Here is a 12622-nt window from a genome sequence, read left to right on the forward strand (position 1 = left end):
GTTTGCAAAGGATGTCAGGGCCACTTCAAATAAGCACCAGAAAAGTCAGCAAGAAGCAGGCCCTCACAGAGCTCATCAGCTGCTAACCTCCCTTCAGGAAACCTTGGGATAACACTGTGAAATGGGAAAACAGCTTAAATCCACTCTGAAGAGCTTAAGTCAGCCTTCTCTAATCTGCTGTCCTCTCGACATTTTGGAGCTGGAAGTCCAAAACAAATGCACATGGTCAACAGACAGCAGTGCTGGAGTTGTAGTCTAAAACATCCAGAGGGCACTGAGTTAGTGGGGACTGCCCTAAGTGACCTCACTACAGGTCAACAATTCTACTTACCCAAACTGTTTAAGAATTCCAGGAAGCATTTCAGCCAGTTGATCCATGGATGGGTACATGTATCTATAAAAATAATGATAAACGGTTAAGCCAGATTAACCTGGTACTGGGCCCTCCTACCCAGGCAAAACAAGAGTCAGAATCCATTTAGTAGGATTGCCACTGGTGAACAAACTATGTCTGTACATCCAGAATGAGACTAAAATGTACAACTTAGTACTTCACAAGCAAGAAGTGTCAGGAAAAGTTACCTCAACTCCAGTATCATCCCCAACTTTTGGAAGTGAAGCTCCTCTTCAGCAAGGGGGAACAACCCTTTAATTACCAAAGGATACATGTGATTCTGGCTCAGGGGATATGCACCTGAGCATGAACGACCTATGTATCCATAAGGTAGTTCAGTAAACTCCCCGCTGCAATCCCCCCAACCAAAACTAATAATAATAATAATAATAATAATAATAATAATAATAATAATAATAATACGAGCAGACTTCTGTAAATATGAACCTATGGATTCCAGTCTCACAGCCTATGCTGACATTTTTCACTTCCTGAAATGGTATGCAAATTTAGATGTACAAAAATACAAAAAGTTAAAACACTGGCCAGGCTAAAGGGTGAAAACACAGGTTGTGAGACTTTTACTAATATGCAAATACATGTTTTGGAAGTGCAGTTTTGTACAAGTGTGCATCTTCCACAGCAAATGCATGCTTAGGAAAGTCAAGAAAACTGAGTCCACGATTGGGCAAATGAAAGATGCCTGACTATCTATGAAATACAGACCCAATGGATTTAACAAGATCTGCACTTCTCTAGTACCCTGTGCACAGTGACTGATATGAGATTACTTTTCCCCCACTGCAAACAACAATGGGAAAAGAGTAATCTGCACGGCAATCTCTGGGAGACCAAGTGAGGAGTACAAGTAGGGGGAATTTGGTGGCTGAGTAGGGTTGCAGTGCACTTGCAGACTCCTGAAAAGGCTTTGGGGGAGCTGTAGACTGCGCACCCCACGTATAGCAGTAGTTTCATTCCCAAGAGGTAGTAGAAGACCTGACACCAAGGAAGTGCCACAGAGATTTTATTTTTTTAGTTTAAGAGCTGCAAGTCTAAGCACTGCCACTAGCAGCACACATAAGAGAACATGAGGCGCCCTCATAAAGCTATAGCAAGCACGCAGCAAGTCATGTTTCAGACAGGTGTGTTTTACCAGTGGCAAGAAGCCGGAGCAGCCACAGGTCTTTAAACACAACATGCATATTTGCTATCAGGCAGTTTGTGACTCAATCCTCAACTGTACAGTATTCTAAACAAGACCTTTACAGCATCAACTATGGAGGGTCCTTAACACCTCTCCAAAAGTCCCAAAAGGTTCCAGATGACAACTTTCAGCAAGCAAAGGCACTTAATGTAGGTCTCTATGTAATCTTTGACTTGGTATATCCAGGTTTAGTCATCTAAGAAAAAGTGTACAATTTGTCCTCTAGTCCCTTTGAAGTGGATTACCACCAAATGGCCAACTTGTTTTTCACAACCACCACTGATTCCAGTGGTCCAGTATTAGGGGGTCTCAGGAGCTGCATGTGTCCATCCCTGCCCACCTCCCAAATCCAGTCTAGGCAAGTGGCTACTGGTAACAGGGAATTCTCTGTGGCAGAGCCCTTTTAGAGAGACCTTAAATACACCCCCTGAAATATGGATGCATGGTAATGACAGGGGGTGGTGTTTGGTACTATGCTTTATTTTTCGAGGCTATTAAGGATAGTAAGCTGCTTTTGTTCTTTTGACCTGGCATTCGGGTATTGTGTTTCTGCTTTCATTACTGTTAGCATTACCATTGCTATCTACCTTGAATAACTGGAGAAAGCAGGGCTGGGGGAGAGCAGAAAGGCAAAGATATTTTTCATCAAGTCTGCAAACCCAACTTACCCTGCTGGAAAAGGGGCTGCTCCATCTTGCTGCCCAGGGGCATCCACGTGGCAGACTGCAAAATGCTGTGTGATTTCTTGCATGTCTTCAAAATTGAAGAGGGGGTTGAAGCAAGTTTTATCTTTAGAGGTGAAGAACAGAGGACAAGGGAGAAAGGCACAAACATGAATGCTTGTGTGCATTTAAAGAATGCTCAAACTACAACAAGGGAGTTAGTATGCTGGTATCTGAAAAAGCACTTTTAAGATTTTGCTTCAGAGTAAGGGTAAAAATGGCACTTCATGGCATTAACTTCATGAACACAATATCCACAGAGAATTCACTATGACAAGTCAGTATTAAAAAAGTAACATTTGCTTGTGAGTACTAAGTAAAGGAGACTTTTAAAAGAAAAGTCTTGGGCTTCTGCTCATGCTGTGTACTTTTTTGGAGTACACCATCTAAGACAACTTTTCCATTCTTTTTAAACCTCTGTGTAATTCAATGACTACTCCAATTTTATCACAAAATCCCCAGGACTGAGGAGCTTATTACATAGCAACAAACACTCTGCAGACAGGGAATGAAATGAGTTGCAGTTCAATGCACCTGAAAAAGGCTGCTCTGCAAGATCTCTTTGGATTTCTGAAAGACTAATATCAGAAAAAGGATCCACTGCAGGATGGATGGCTAATATTTTGATAGAATGAGTTGTCATTCTATGCCTTGAACAGTTCATTAGAGATTCTTAAGCAGAGGCTTGATGGCTACTGTAACAGGTGCTTTTAAACTAGATGTCTTGTATTGGCTGGAACTAACTACTGGCTCAATCAACCTTTGAGGGTCCTCCGAACTCTACAATTCTAGCCTTTGAGAGATTTCATAATTTGAGGACAGCCCCAGTGCTGACCCTATAATTAAAGAGAGCAGGTGCCCCAAGCAGCAGATGCCAGAGGCGGCAGCAAGCTACAAGCCATGCAGTTGTCCCACATCCCCTAGGCTAGCCTGAGATCTTCAGGTGTAGTGGAGAATGCTCTTCTGAAGGTCTCAGCAGTCAGCTTTTACACAGGGAGAGGAAGGTGACACCACCGTGTTCTTTGCCTTGGGCAGAAAAATAGGTTCGGTCAGCACTGCACAGCCCTAGAAATGCTTCTTGGGCAAAGCACTCAATCCTAGGAGTGCTAAGAAGAATGAAATAGTCTGACGGCCCCTGGGCCTGAGCATAATTCAGAGGTGCAAACTGGCATTGTCTGGGCTTGAGCTCGTTTTTGGTTAGAAGAAGCTACAAGAGATAAGCAGGATGGCATTGTGGAATGTAATGAGTCAAGTCTTCTTCTAATTTATTGGGCAGCAATTTGGCATAGAGATCTAGGAACTCTGACGTGTGACAGGACTGAGGCTCACAGATTACTCTGATGGGTTGTACAAATGAAGTCTCATTTGAAAGGTAGGTTTGAATTCTTTGCTCTTATGCAGTCACACACCAATCAACATGGAGAAGACTGAAGCTAGCATTAATGCACTTTAGAAAGATAAGAACTTGGCGTGCAATTCCAAGAAGTGTCTGCTTCTCTGACACATTTGCAACTATGAATCCAGCATTGCCTAGGAAAATTTTGCCCATCATAAACTATCCAGTGGCTTACTTACATTAACACACTGTCAATTTTTTTATTTGCACTGGGTCACAAAACAGAATGCAAAGCAACTGAAGTTAAATAAATCAACCCTTCAAAACACACTAGTGTGAATAGGGCCAAGATGCAAGCTTATGATCACACTTACGATTCAATCCGATATCATGGTATGTTAGGATGGCAGGCCTATTTGACCGAGGAGTTCCACACATGGTGACATGGACAGACCCATGTATCGTCTCAACATCTTGTTCCTGTAACAAAGAAGATAGCTGGCTGAGCACTCCACTTCGCACCCAACAAAAAAGCTTTCACATCCAGCAAAAGGTGATCTGGAGGCCTTCATAATCAGATAAGTCTAATCAAAGTTGTCTTAGAGCTGTAAATCTATTCTAGCATAACCACTGACATGTCCAGTAATAACACCCTAATTTTCCACCGATTGCCTACCAATTAGGTAATAATGGTGTTTCTCATGTTGAAAAAAATTCATTTGGTTCACGTTTCAAACCCCTATAATTCACTGCACACTCATGAGGTGGCAGCCCATGTAAACTAAAATTATGTATTTCTTCTTCCATCCCTTCTAACTTGTACTAGGAAATGAAAGTCAGTAAAGAAGAAAAAGGAATGCTGAAAATATTAGTTTATAAAAATACTCTGTCATGCTGAGAATATTAAGGGCTACAATTACAATTTACTCATTTTAATTTGACCCAGGGTATAATCTAAAAGCACACGGTAAAGAAAGAACCCTTGCCAAAGGTATTGGAAGGAGAATACAGCAGCAGCAACATACATTTTGAAACTGTACAGAGAGCTTTGACTATTGGGTGGTATTGGAAGCCAGTAAACAAATAAATATTTGTCCTTTCAGCATGTCTTCTGGGGAAGGGAGTCTATTCCTGGAACCCAAAATAGTTTAAGTAGCTGCTTGAAGTCCATAACTATAATTTACAATTACAACCAGTAAATAGCAAGGAGTTCTCTGCATGACAAACTGCTATCCCCTTGGGGTAGTTCCACCTAAATCTTGTGAGAAAACTGATCCGTAGCTACAAAAAGCATTATCCCTACGCCACTGCCTGGTTATCAGTTTGTTCTTGTTACCAGTTTTTATGTAAACACACTTGAGAGTGGGGAGTCAGACCCACAGACATTGTAGCATTCAGTGATTGTATGTGTTTCAGAAAAACAAAAGTAACAACCTGCAGCAAGTGTGAGACAGCAAGTGTTCATCTATTTTTTAGCTCTCTAGAAGCTAAAATATCCCATACTGTATATTGCATAATCCAAACTGCCTACTGCTCATAAGCCTTAAAAATGGTATGCAAAATTTCTTCGAGGCCACTTAATTCAAGAATCCCACCCCCCACAAAAAAAACAAAAAAAAAAACAGTATTCTACACCACCATACATTCCCCACACACAAAGCTTTGTCTAATTCCAGATTAAGTACATGAAAGATACTTTGATTTAAAAAAAGCTGTAACCCCAGAATCTGCCTTTAGGTATTCCTAGTGCTCAAATGGCAGTAAGCAAAAGTACTTACAGCATTATGTAATAAATAGGCAGTATCTTCCACATCCAGCACCATTTTTAGACAGTGCAGTTTGATTATTAATTTCAAGGAACAGACAGAGAAAACAAGGATCAGGTTTTACTTGGACTGGGTGGTAAGCTAGTTTATATAGCCAAGCTGTTGCTCTGCCTAAGCCCTCGATTCCCATAATGCCTCCTTAAAAAACCAACACAAACCAGTTCAGAAGGGACGTCATTCAGATTTAAGAAAGGTTTGACCGTAAGGCACGGCTCAACTGTGGGGGGCAGGGAAGGGAGGAGACAATATGGGGTTTCACTTTCAGGAACACTCCCTTACGTGGAGGTGTCTACTCTGTTGAGATCATTTTGGACCCAGCAGCAAAAATATCATTCCTAGAAGCTTTGTCTGTCAGTGCCACCCAGTTTCATGACAGACTCAGGTGGCCACCAGCAGGGAAACTCACTGTTTTAACCATCCTAACCTGGTTGAGTTGCTATTTACCCCACAAGTTTTGAAATATTATAAAGTTTAATATCTGTGCCTATCTATACGGATTTGCAAACCCGAACTGCTTTATATTTATGCAGATTCCTTATTTGTAGTATTCTTTGTGGAGTGCCCCCTTAAGCTTTTGCAGTACAGCAAACAGCTTCTGCTGTTTATTACGAGCCTAGTGGTTCAACTATATATTCTGATTTGCATTCTCTTCCAGCTTCTCCTTCAGGGCTTCCTAATAGCCTAATAAAAAGGGCCTAATTGGTGGGTTCTCTCTTTTCCTAATCACAAGTTGCATGTTTGTAAAACAAAATCAATCCTCTGCTCAGCACACAAACTGTTCCCTTCATGTGCCATTTGGAACCAAAATACAACAAATAAGATTTCCTTAGAGGAATACAAACATCTGATAGAAAATGAAATTCTTGGGATTCACTAATGAGACATGAAGTTCAACAGATTATGCTACTGGAATATGACACCAATACAAGCCATATTCTTATGCTAAATCAAAGTAACTTTGAAGTAATTTTCATTTCCAAGTTAGGATGTTAAGCCAAACGACATCAGAATGGCAGACTGATGCTCTCGGTGCTTCCAGATGGGGCTTTTATCATACTGTTGCACTGCCCATTAATAGGATTGTATGGTTTGTGCATGTGCCCAGGTAACATCTTCCAAGTGTAATGCTGCCATGTTTTCCTGCCATTTTGCCTACCTTTTTTTCCTGTCAAAGAAAAACCACTGAGGGAAAAACAGAATAGCTCCACAATGTATTTTGACTGGTTACTTCACTAGTCTTTTATCTGAAAGTCCCCAGTGCCAGTTAAAAAGACACCAAAAATTGGTTTAGTGTTCTGTTGATTGTGAGAATAACCTAAGATGGCATGAAAAAGTGTTTAGAATTGTCAACGGTATACACAAAAATCATGTAGGCATTTGGGAAGAGGAATTCAGTTTTTAAAAATCTGATCCATGCAGTAAAATCAGTGAACAGAACGTTCTGGCTTGCTATTTGAATATAGCAAGAGCACAGAAGTTTCATGTAAAATTGCCCTATACCCATCTTTGCAATTTAGGATATGCTTAAGATTAATAGCAGACTAAGATTAATAGCAGCAACTTGCTCTAAACCCCAGGGGAAAGCCAGGTTGCTCAGGAAAAGAATTCCTTTGCTAGTATATAATGCAAACTCAAGATGAACCGATGAAGAATGTGCAAGCTGCTTCTGCAAAACAGCCACGGTATATGAAGTACCTCACGCAATGGTGATATTTTGTTGCAGTGAAGTGAGAAAGAAAGCTGCACATTTCCAAAAAAGCCACAGTCAATCCGTGCCAAGTGCATGAATTTGGAGATGCCCAGTCCCTCTCACACAGCATGCTCACTGCAACTGCAGACCTCTATAAACAATAATCAACCTCAGTTGTCCTCATCAATAAAGTGATTTGGTCTGCCTCAGTTGTCATTCTCAGAACTACTTGACCATTTCAGTACTGTGGCAGGAAGTAGAGTTACCACCATAGCTGTAAGAATCTAACCCCATCCTCCAAGTTAGCACCAAGCTTTCTGATTATGCATTTTGGACTGTGCACTTTGCCATGCAACAGTCAAGAAAGAGCGCGGTCCACTCAGCTGAATTTGCTTCAAGTAAGAGAAGACAAGACAGCATCAAGGGCACAGCTTAATCAAACCCATTGTCACAATCGCAGAGCTCTTAACTGACCAAGAGATCTGCTGCTGTGACTTCTAGAAGAGTTTCCCTTCCGCCCCCCCCACACACACGCACACACACACAGAGAGAGAGAGAGAGAGAGAGAGAGAGAGAGAGAGAGAGAGAGAGAGACCGACCAAAGACGTGGCACATTGAAAACAGATGGCAGTATATCCTAATCAACGTCAGTGTGAGAGTAAGAGGCTCTTTACTGACCGATTTGTATTAAAACACTATCTTGGAAAAAAAAAAAGTCCAAGGTACACTAATCCGATAGAAGGATAAAGACAAACGTGCCATCTGTTCCTGCATCCCTAAGTCTTTAGAAAGACAGATATTCCTGCTTGGCAGGCTATACAATTGCACATGGCTGTTAGAAAAACACATTTGAGTGCTTTTAGAGCTTGAATGTTTTCTTCATGAGATGAGGCATCCATATACCAATTTCAAATACAACAGCCTTTTGCAAACAGCTTCTCAGGAAATACCTCCTGGCTTGATGAAGCTGTGTAGATACATGTAAAAATGCAAGTCAGTTCAGACACACATGTACATAACAACAGGAGATCACAAAGTACTCAGCTGCCAAATCATGAACACAATACTGCATAGGACCAGTAGAGTCTGGTGGTGAGAGTAAAAGACTGGGGACCTGGGAGATTTGGGTTCCAGTCCCTGTGCGGCCATGACTGAGTGACTTTGAGCCAGTCACTCCTGGCTAACCTACACCGCAGGACAGTTGTTGTGAGAATAAAACAGTGATGTAAGCTGCCCTGCGTTCCTCACAAGAGGAAAAAGGCAAGATATAAATACAGCAGAAGAGCAGCCAGCATGATGTAATGGTTAAGAATGTGGGTTTAGGACACAGGTGATCTGGATGCTAGTCCCCACTAACCCACCTCACAGGGCTGTTGTGATCAGGAGGAAAATAATGAGATATGCTGCTTTGAGTTCTTTAAAAAATGAAAAAGGTGAGAAATAAATAAATAAATAAATAAATAAATATCTGGCAGTAAGTGGCAAAGCAAGTTCATGGGATCCCAAGCAGGAGTCCCTCCAAAATTGAGAACATTCTCGAAGCTCTCTGGGAAAAAGCACAATCCTTACATGGCTGTGGTATGCCAGCAGAAAAGGAACAGAGCAACCTTCATAGCTTTGGTGCCACCACTGAAAAAGCTCTGTCCTGAGTACCCTTCCGAGTCTACTGCCACACACTATATCCCCTTTCTTGTCAACCAAAGACCACTAGGGCCATTGCTTCAATCAACAAGATCAACTGCAAAAGCCATACTAGCACTCTATTCAAGGTCAATGTGGAGACTATTTGGACCCTACCTTTTTGTCTTTCATTCTGTCCAATCTGTTGCTAACAAGAGCTTTGCCAAACTCAGGGTTACAGGCAGAAATAATTTTTCCACCCCAGGTCTAGGATCAAAGGCTGGCAAATAACAAGCATGCCATAATATACTTACAACCGCCCCCTCCTTGAATCTGGGGATTTTATTTTCTCAGGAATAAACTGCTGTACTGCTGCAACTCTACAACCCTTCATCGAGAAGTATGGCCTGTGCCGTTATCTTGTTGGAGCCACAGTACTGCGACCATGTTTTGTTTAGTACTGCCAGTACTTTTTAGCCTTGCATCCTGTGGCTACTGTTCTGTTCTCCTGGTTTTTGTGCTTTGCTCCTTTCTACTTGGCTTGCTTTGCTCTGCTCCTTTAGCCTGCTCTTCTACTAAAACCACTGAAGCACCTTCTTACAGAGAAAAGAGGGCAATGTGAAAATATTCCTCAGCATACCTGCAGCAGGTTTACTGAAGCTTTGGAAGTGATGCATCAGCCTAATTTTTCTTCTGCAAAGCAACCAAAACAGTGCCATCCTTGTGTGGCACAAGGCCAGAACTAGGCAAGAGCTAAAGCTGCAGCATGGGAACCTCAGATGCAACCCTTATTCCCTGCATAAGCAAACACAACACTTCGCAAAACAGTCTGGGCTGTAAGTGATACTACCTTTACTATGAAGAACAACAGCTACATTCATTTTTTTAAATTAAGCAGCATGTATGTTTAATGTCATAAAACAGAAGCACTTGCCTATTCCATTGAACTCACATTGTTTTCAAACACCAGACAAACAATTATCAACACTTCAAGACAACGTTAACAGAGTGCATGTTGTATACTTTTAAATCCACAAGTGCAACACACCCATACAATTGCTTCTAGGACAGTAACAGCTTTTCACACTACACACTTTTTTTAAACCAGCAGCGATTGACTCACCCTGCAAAGACATCCAAATTCATGTCAAAGACATTCAAATTAAGACTTTCTCCATTTATGCAGCCAATGCAAACTTGCCAGAATTTGGGCCTTGTAGTCAGAGCTGGATAACCTTTGTCTGGGCAGCACCATGTAATTTAATGTTCTCTCATGCACAGAAAAACCTCTAACAAAAGGGGGCGGGGGGAAGGTGTCAGGTAAGAACCAATGCACTAGTTTTTGTTTTTAATGTGGAAGGAATGTTTTCACATGGAAAACCATTGAGCCATTTCAGTGGAAGGCTGACCTCCTCAGTGACACCAAGGCCTACATAACCTGGTTCTGAAACTTAACAGCCCATCACGTTCATTCCGTATGGTACAAGGACAGAGTGTTCTCCAAGCAGCTATATTTGGCAATTTTAATGCTCTTGTATGTTCAGGGTACAGCACAAAACAGATTATTAGGTGCTCATTTGTGCGCCCTGTTTAGTACCAGATATGAAACTTCAGGAACATCAAGTGATTCTGCCCCCTAACCTGTTACACTGGAATTTCCTACGCCCTCCCATTATACTTGGCATCCAATGGAAATTTAATTCAGCTCTTTCAATAAAAGAACACACACATCTTGTCCAAATACAACTAAGGCTTTGTCCTAAACCAAGAACAGTGTTTGGAAGAGTTCAACTAATGGACATGGGAACTATGTTGCTTGACTCCTCTATGCTACCTATAATTTTTGGGCAGGAAGTTCTGAACTCATCCACAGACACACAAGGGAACCCTTGAAAAACATGGCAACATTATAAAGAGCTAAGAAGCCTTCAGTATCTCTGCCAGTATCAGTCCATTTAGGCAATCACGATGTTAGGCTGAATGAAATCGCATTATTTCTAAATGCTCAAACGCAGGTTGCACAAATCTACAGATAAACAGTGTCCAGGTGTTTCTATGCAAACACTAGAAGCAGCTGAGCCAGAATAGAGAAGCTAGAGTGCCTGGCTTTACTGGAGAAGCTAGATATAATGAGCATTACAGAAACCTGATGGAATGTAGAGAAACAATGAGATACAGTCCTTGCTGGCCATAAACACTATAGGAAAGAAAGTGAACCCTGAAGACTGTATAATCTAACAGGATCATATACCTCAATAGAAGTATTGTGGGTGGTAATACCGCCAAAACTAATTTAGTCCTAGGAATATGCTACTATCTCCCAGATCAAATACTCAAGGAGGCCTCAAAACAAAGGGGGGGGGGAGGTGACTTCAACTATCCCCACATCAACTGGATAAAAGTGTGTTCCAGTTCTGACAAAGACTTTAAATTTCTCAATGTCCTAAGCAACCATTCTCTAGAACAGCTAATCTTGTAACTGTCTAGCCAGAGGGAAGAAATCCTGGATTTAATTCTAGGTGGGGTTGCATAGGATCAGTAGACATTTACAATGTTGTTTAACCAGATTTACTATACATTCAGGAGGAAGATTGTTAAGAGGTTCAATACTGTCACATTGGACTTCAAAAGAGAAAACTTCTCTAAAATGAGGGAACTGTAAAAAGAAGGCTGGAAGAGGGAGTCAAGATGGTCAAAGCCCCTCAAAATAATTGGAGATTAAGTAAAACAATAATAGTCATTCAACAAGAAGGCATACCACAGCTTCGGAAAAACAAAAAGTCCAGGAGATTACTAGAATGGTTAAGGAGTGGTATCATGGAAGCTATTAAAGACAGTTTCCTTCAGAAAGTACAAGTCTTGCTCAAATGAGGAAAATAAAAGCTTGCAGGAGGGAAATGCAAGGAGAAATGAAAAATGCAAAAAAGCAGTAAATAGATAAATACATATTAGGGAGCATATAACTAACAGCATCACAGACAACTATAAAGAAAGATTTAAACATATCAGAAAAAAGAAATCTTCTAGAGAAGCAGTTGGATTATTCAAAGATGATGAAATTAAAGCAGGTTAAGATGATTGCGGAGATGCCAAAAAAATATTTCCATCTCTCTCTATAGCAGAGGATACAGGACAGATACCTATTCTGGAACTTGTGTATTCCAGCAGAAAGTCTGAGGAATTAATCAAACAGTGGTGCCAAAAGATGAAATTCTCAACCTGGGCCCACAAGGTATCCATCTCAAACTCCTTGTAGAGCTCAAATCAAAATTGCTGACCTTTATATCAAATCTGTAACATGTCCCTAAGATCATCCTCTATAGCAGAGAATGGCCAACTTAACAGCAATTTTTGAAAAGAAATCGGGGTGGAGATGGGGGCCAAGAAAATTCTAGTCCAGTTAGAGTAGTATCTGTTCTGAGTAAATTGCTTGAAAGTGTTATTAATAGAATATGTGGAGAGAAAAATCCTGCTGAAAAAGAATAAACATGTCTTTTCTTTTTAGGGTAAGTCTTGTCTCACTAACCTACTAGAGTTCTTTGAGAGCGTGAATAATCAGATGGACGAGGCAATCCTCTGGACATCATTTGCTTGGACTTCCAAAAGGCTACCCAGTCACACATTTAATGCAGGTCAAAAACAATTCAACAAGCTTGTTTTTCTAGGCACAATCTTCACTATTTCTAGGTTTTTAACAGCAGCAATGTGCGTATCTGTAGCAATTTTCCCATTCAGACTGGTAAAATGCTATGTATGTGTTACTTTATGAACCTTTTCTTGGTACAACTATAAAACGTTTTTATTTTGTTGTTAAGGACAGTACAGATCTG

At 41.0% G+C, this 12622-nt stretch overlaps 1 protein-coding gene across 1 annotated transcript in view; it reads right to left on the reverse strand.

Moving 5' to 3' along the window:
• The window catches only part of NDRG1 (N-myc downstream regulated 1), a 48274-nt gene that overhangs the window by 16073 nt on the left and 19579 nt on the right, over positions 1–12622 (reverse strand). The window contains exons 4-6 of the mRNA XM_044450398.1: positions 4031–4136; positions 2267–2387; positions 332–394 (exon numbers count right to left, since the gene is read on the reverse strand). Coding sequence (XP_044306333.1) covers positions 332–394; positions 2267–2387; positions 4031–4136 — 290 coding nt within the window. The remainder of the gene's footprint in view (positions 1–331; positions 395–2266; positions 2388–4030; positions 4137–12622) is intronic.

The sequence above is a fragment of the Varanus komodoensis genome, unplaced genomic scaffold, assembly GCF_004798865.1.
Source record: "Varanus komodoensis strain SLA01 unplaced genomic scaffold, ASM479886v1 scaffold66, whole genome shotgun sequence".
NCBI lineage: Eukaryota > Metazoa > Chordata > Lepidosauria > Squamata > Varanidae > Varanus > Varanus komodoensis.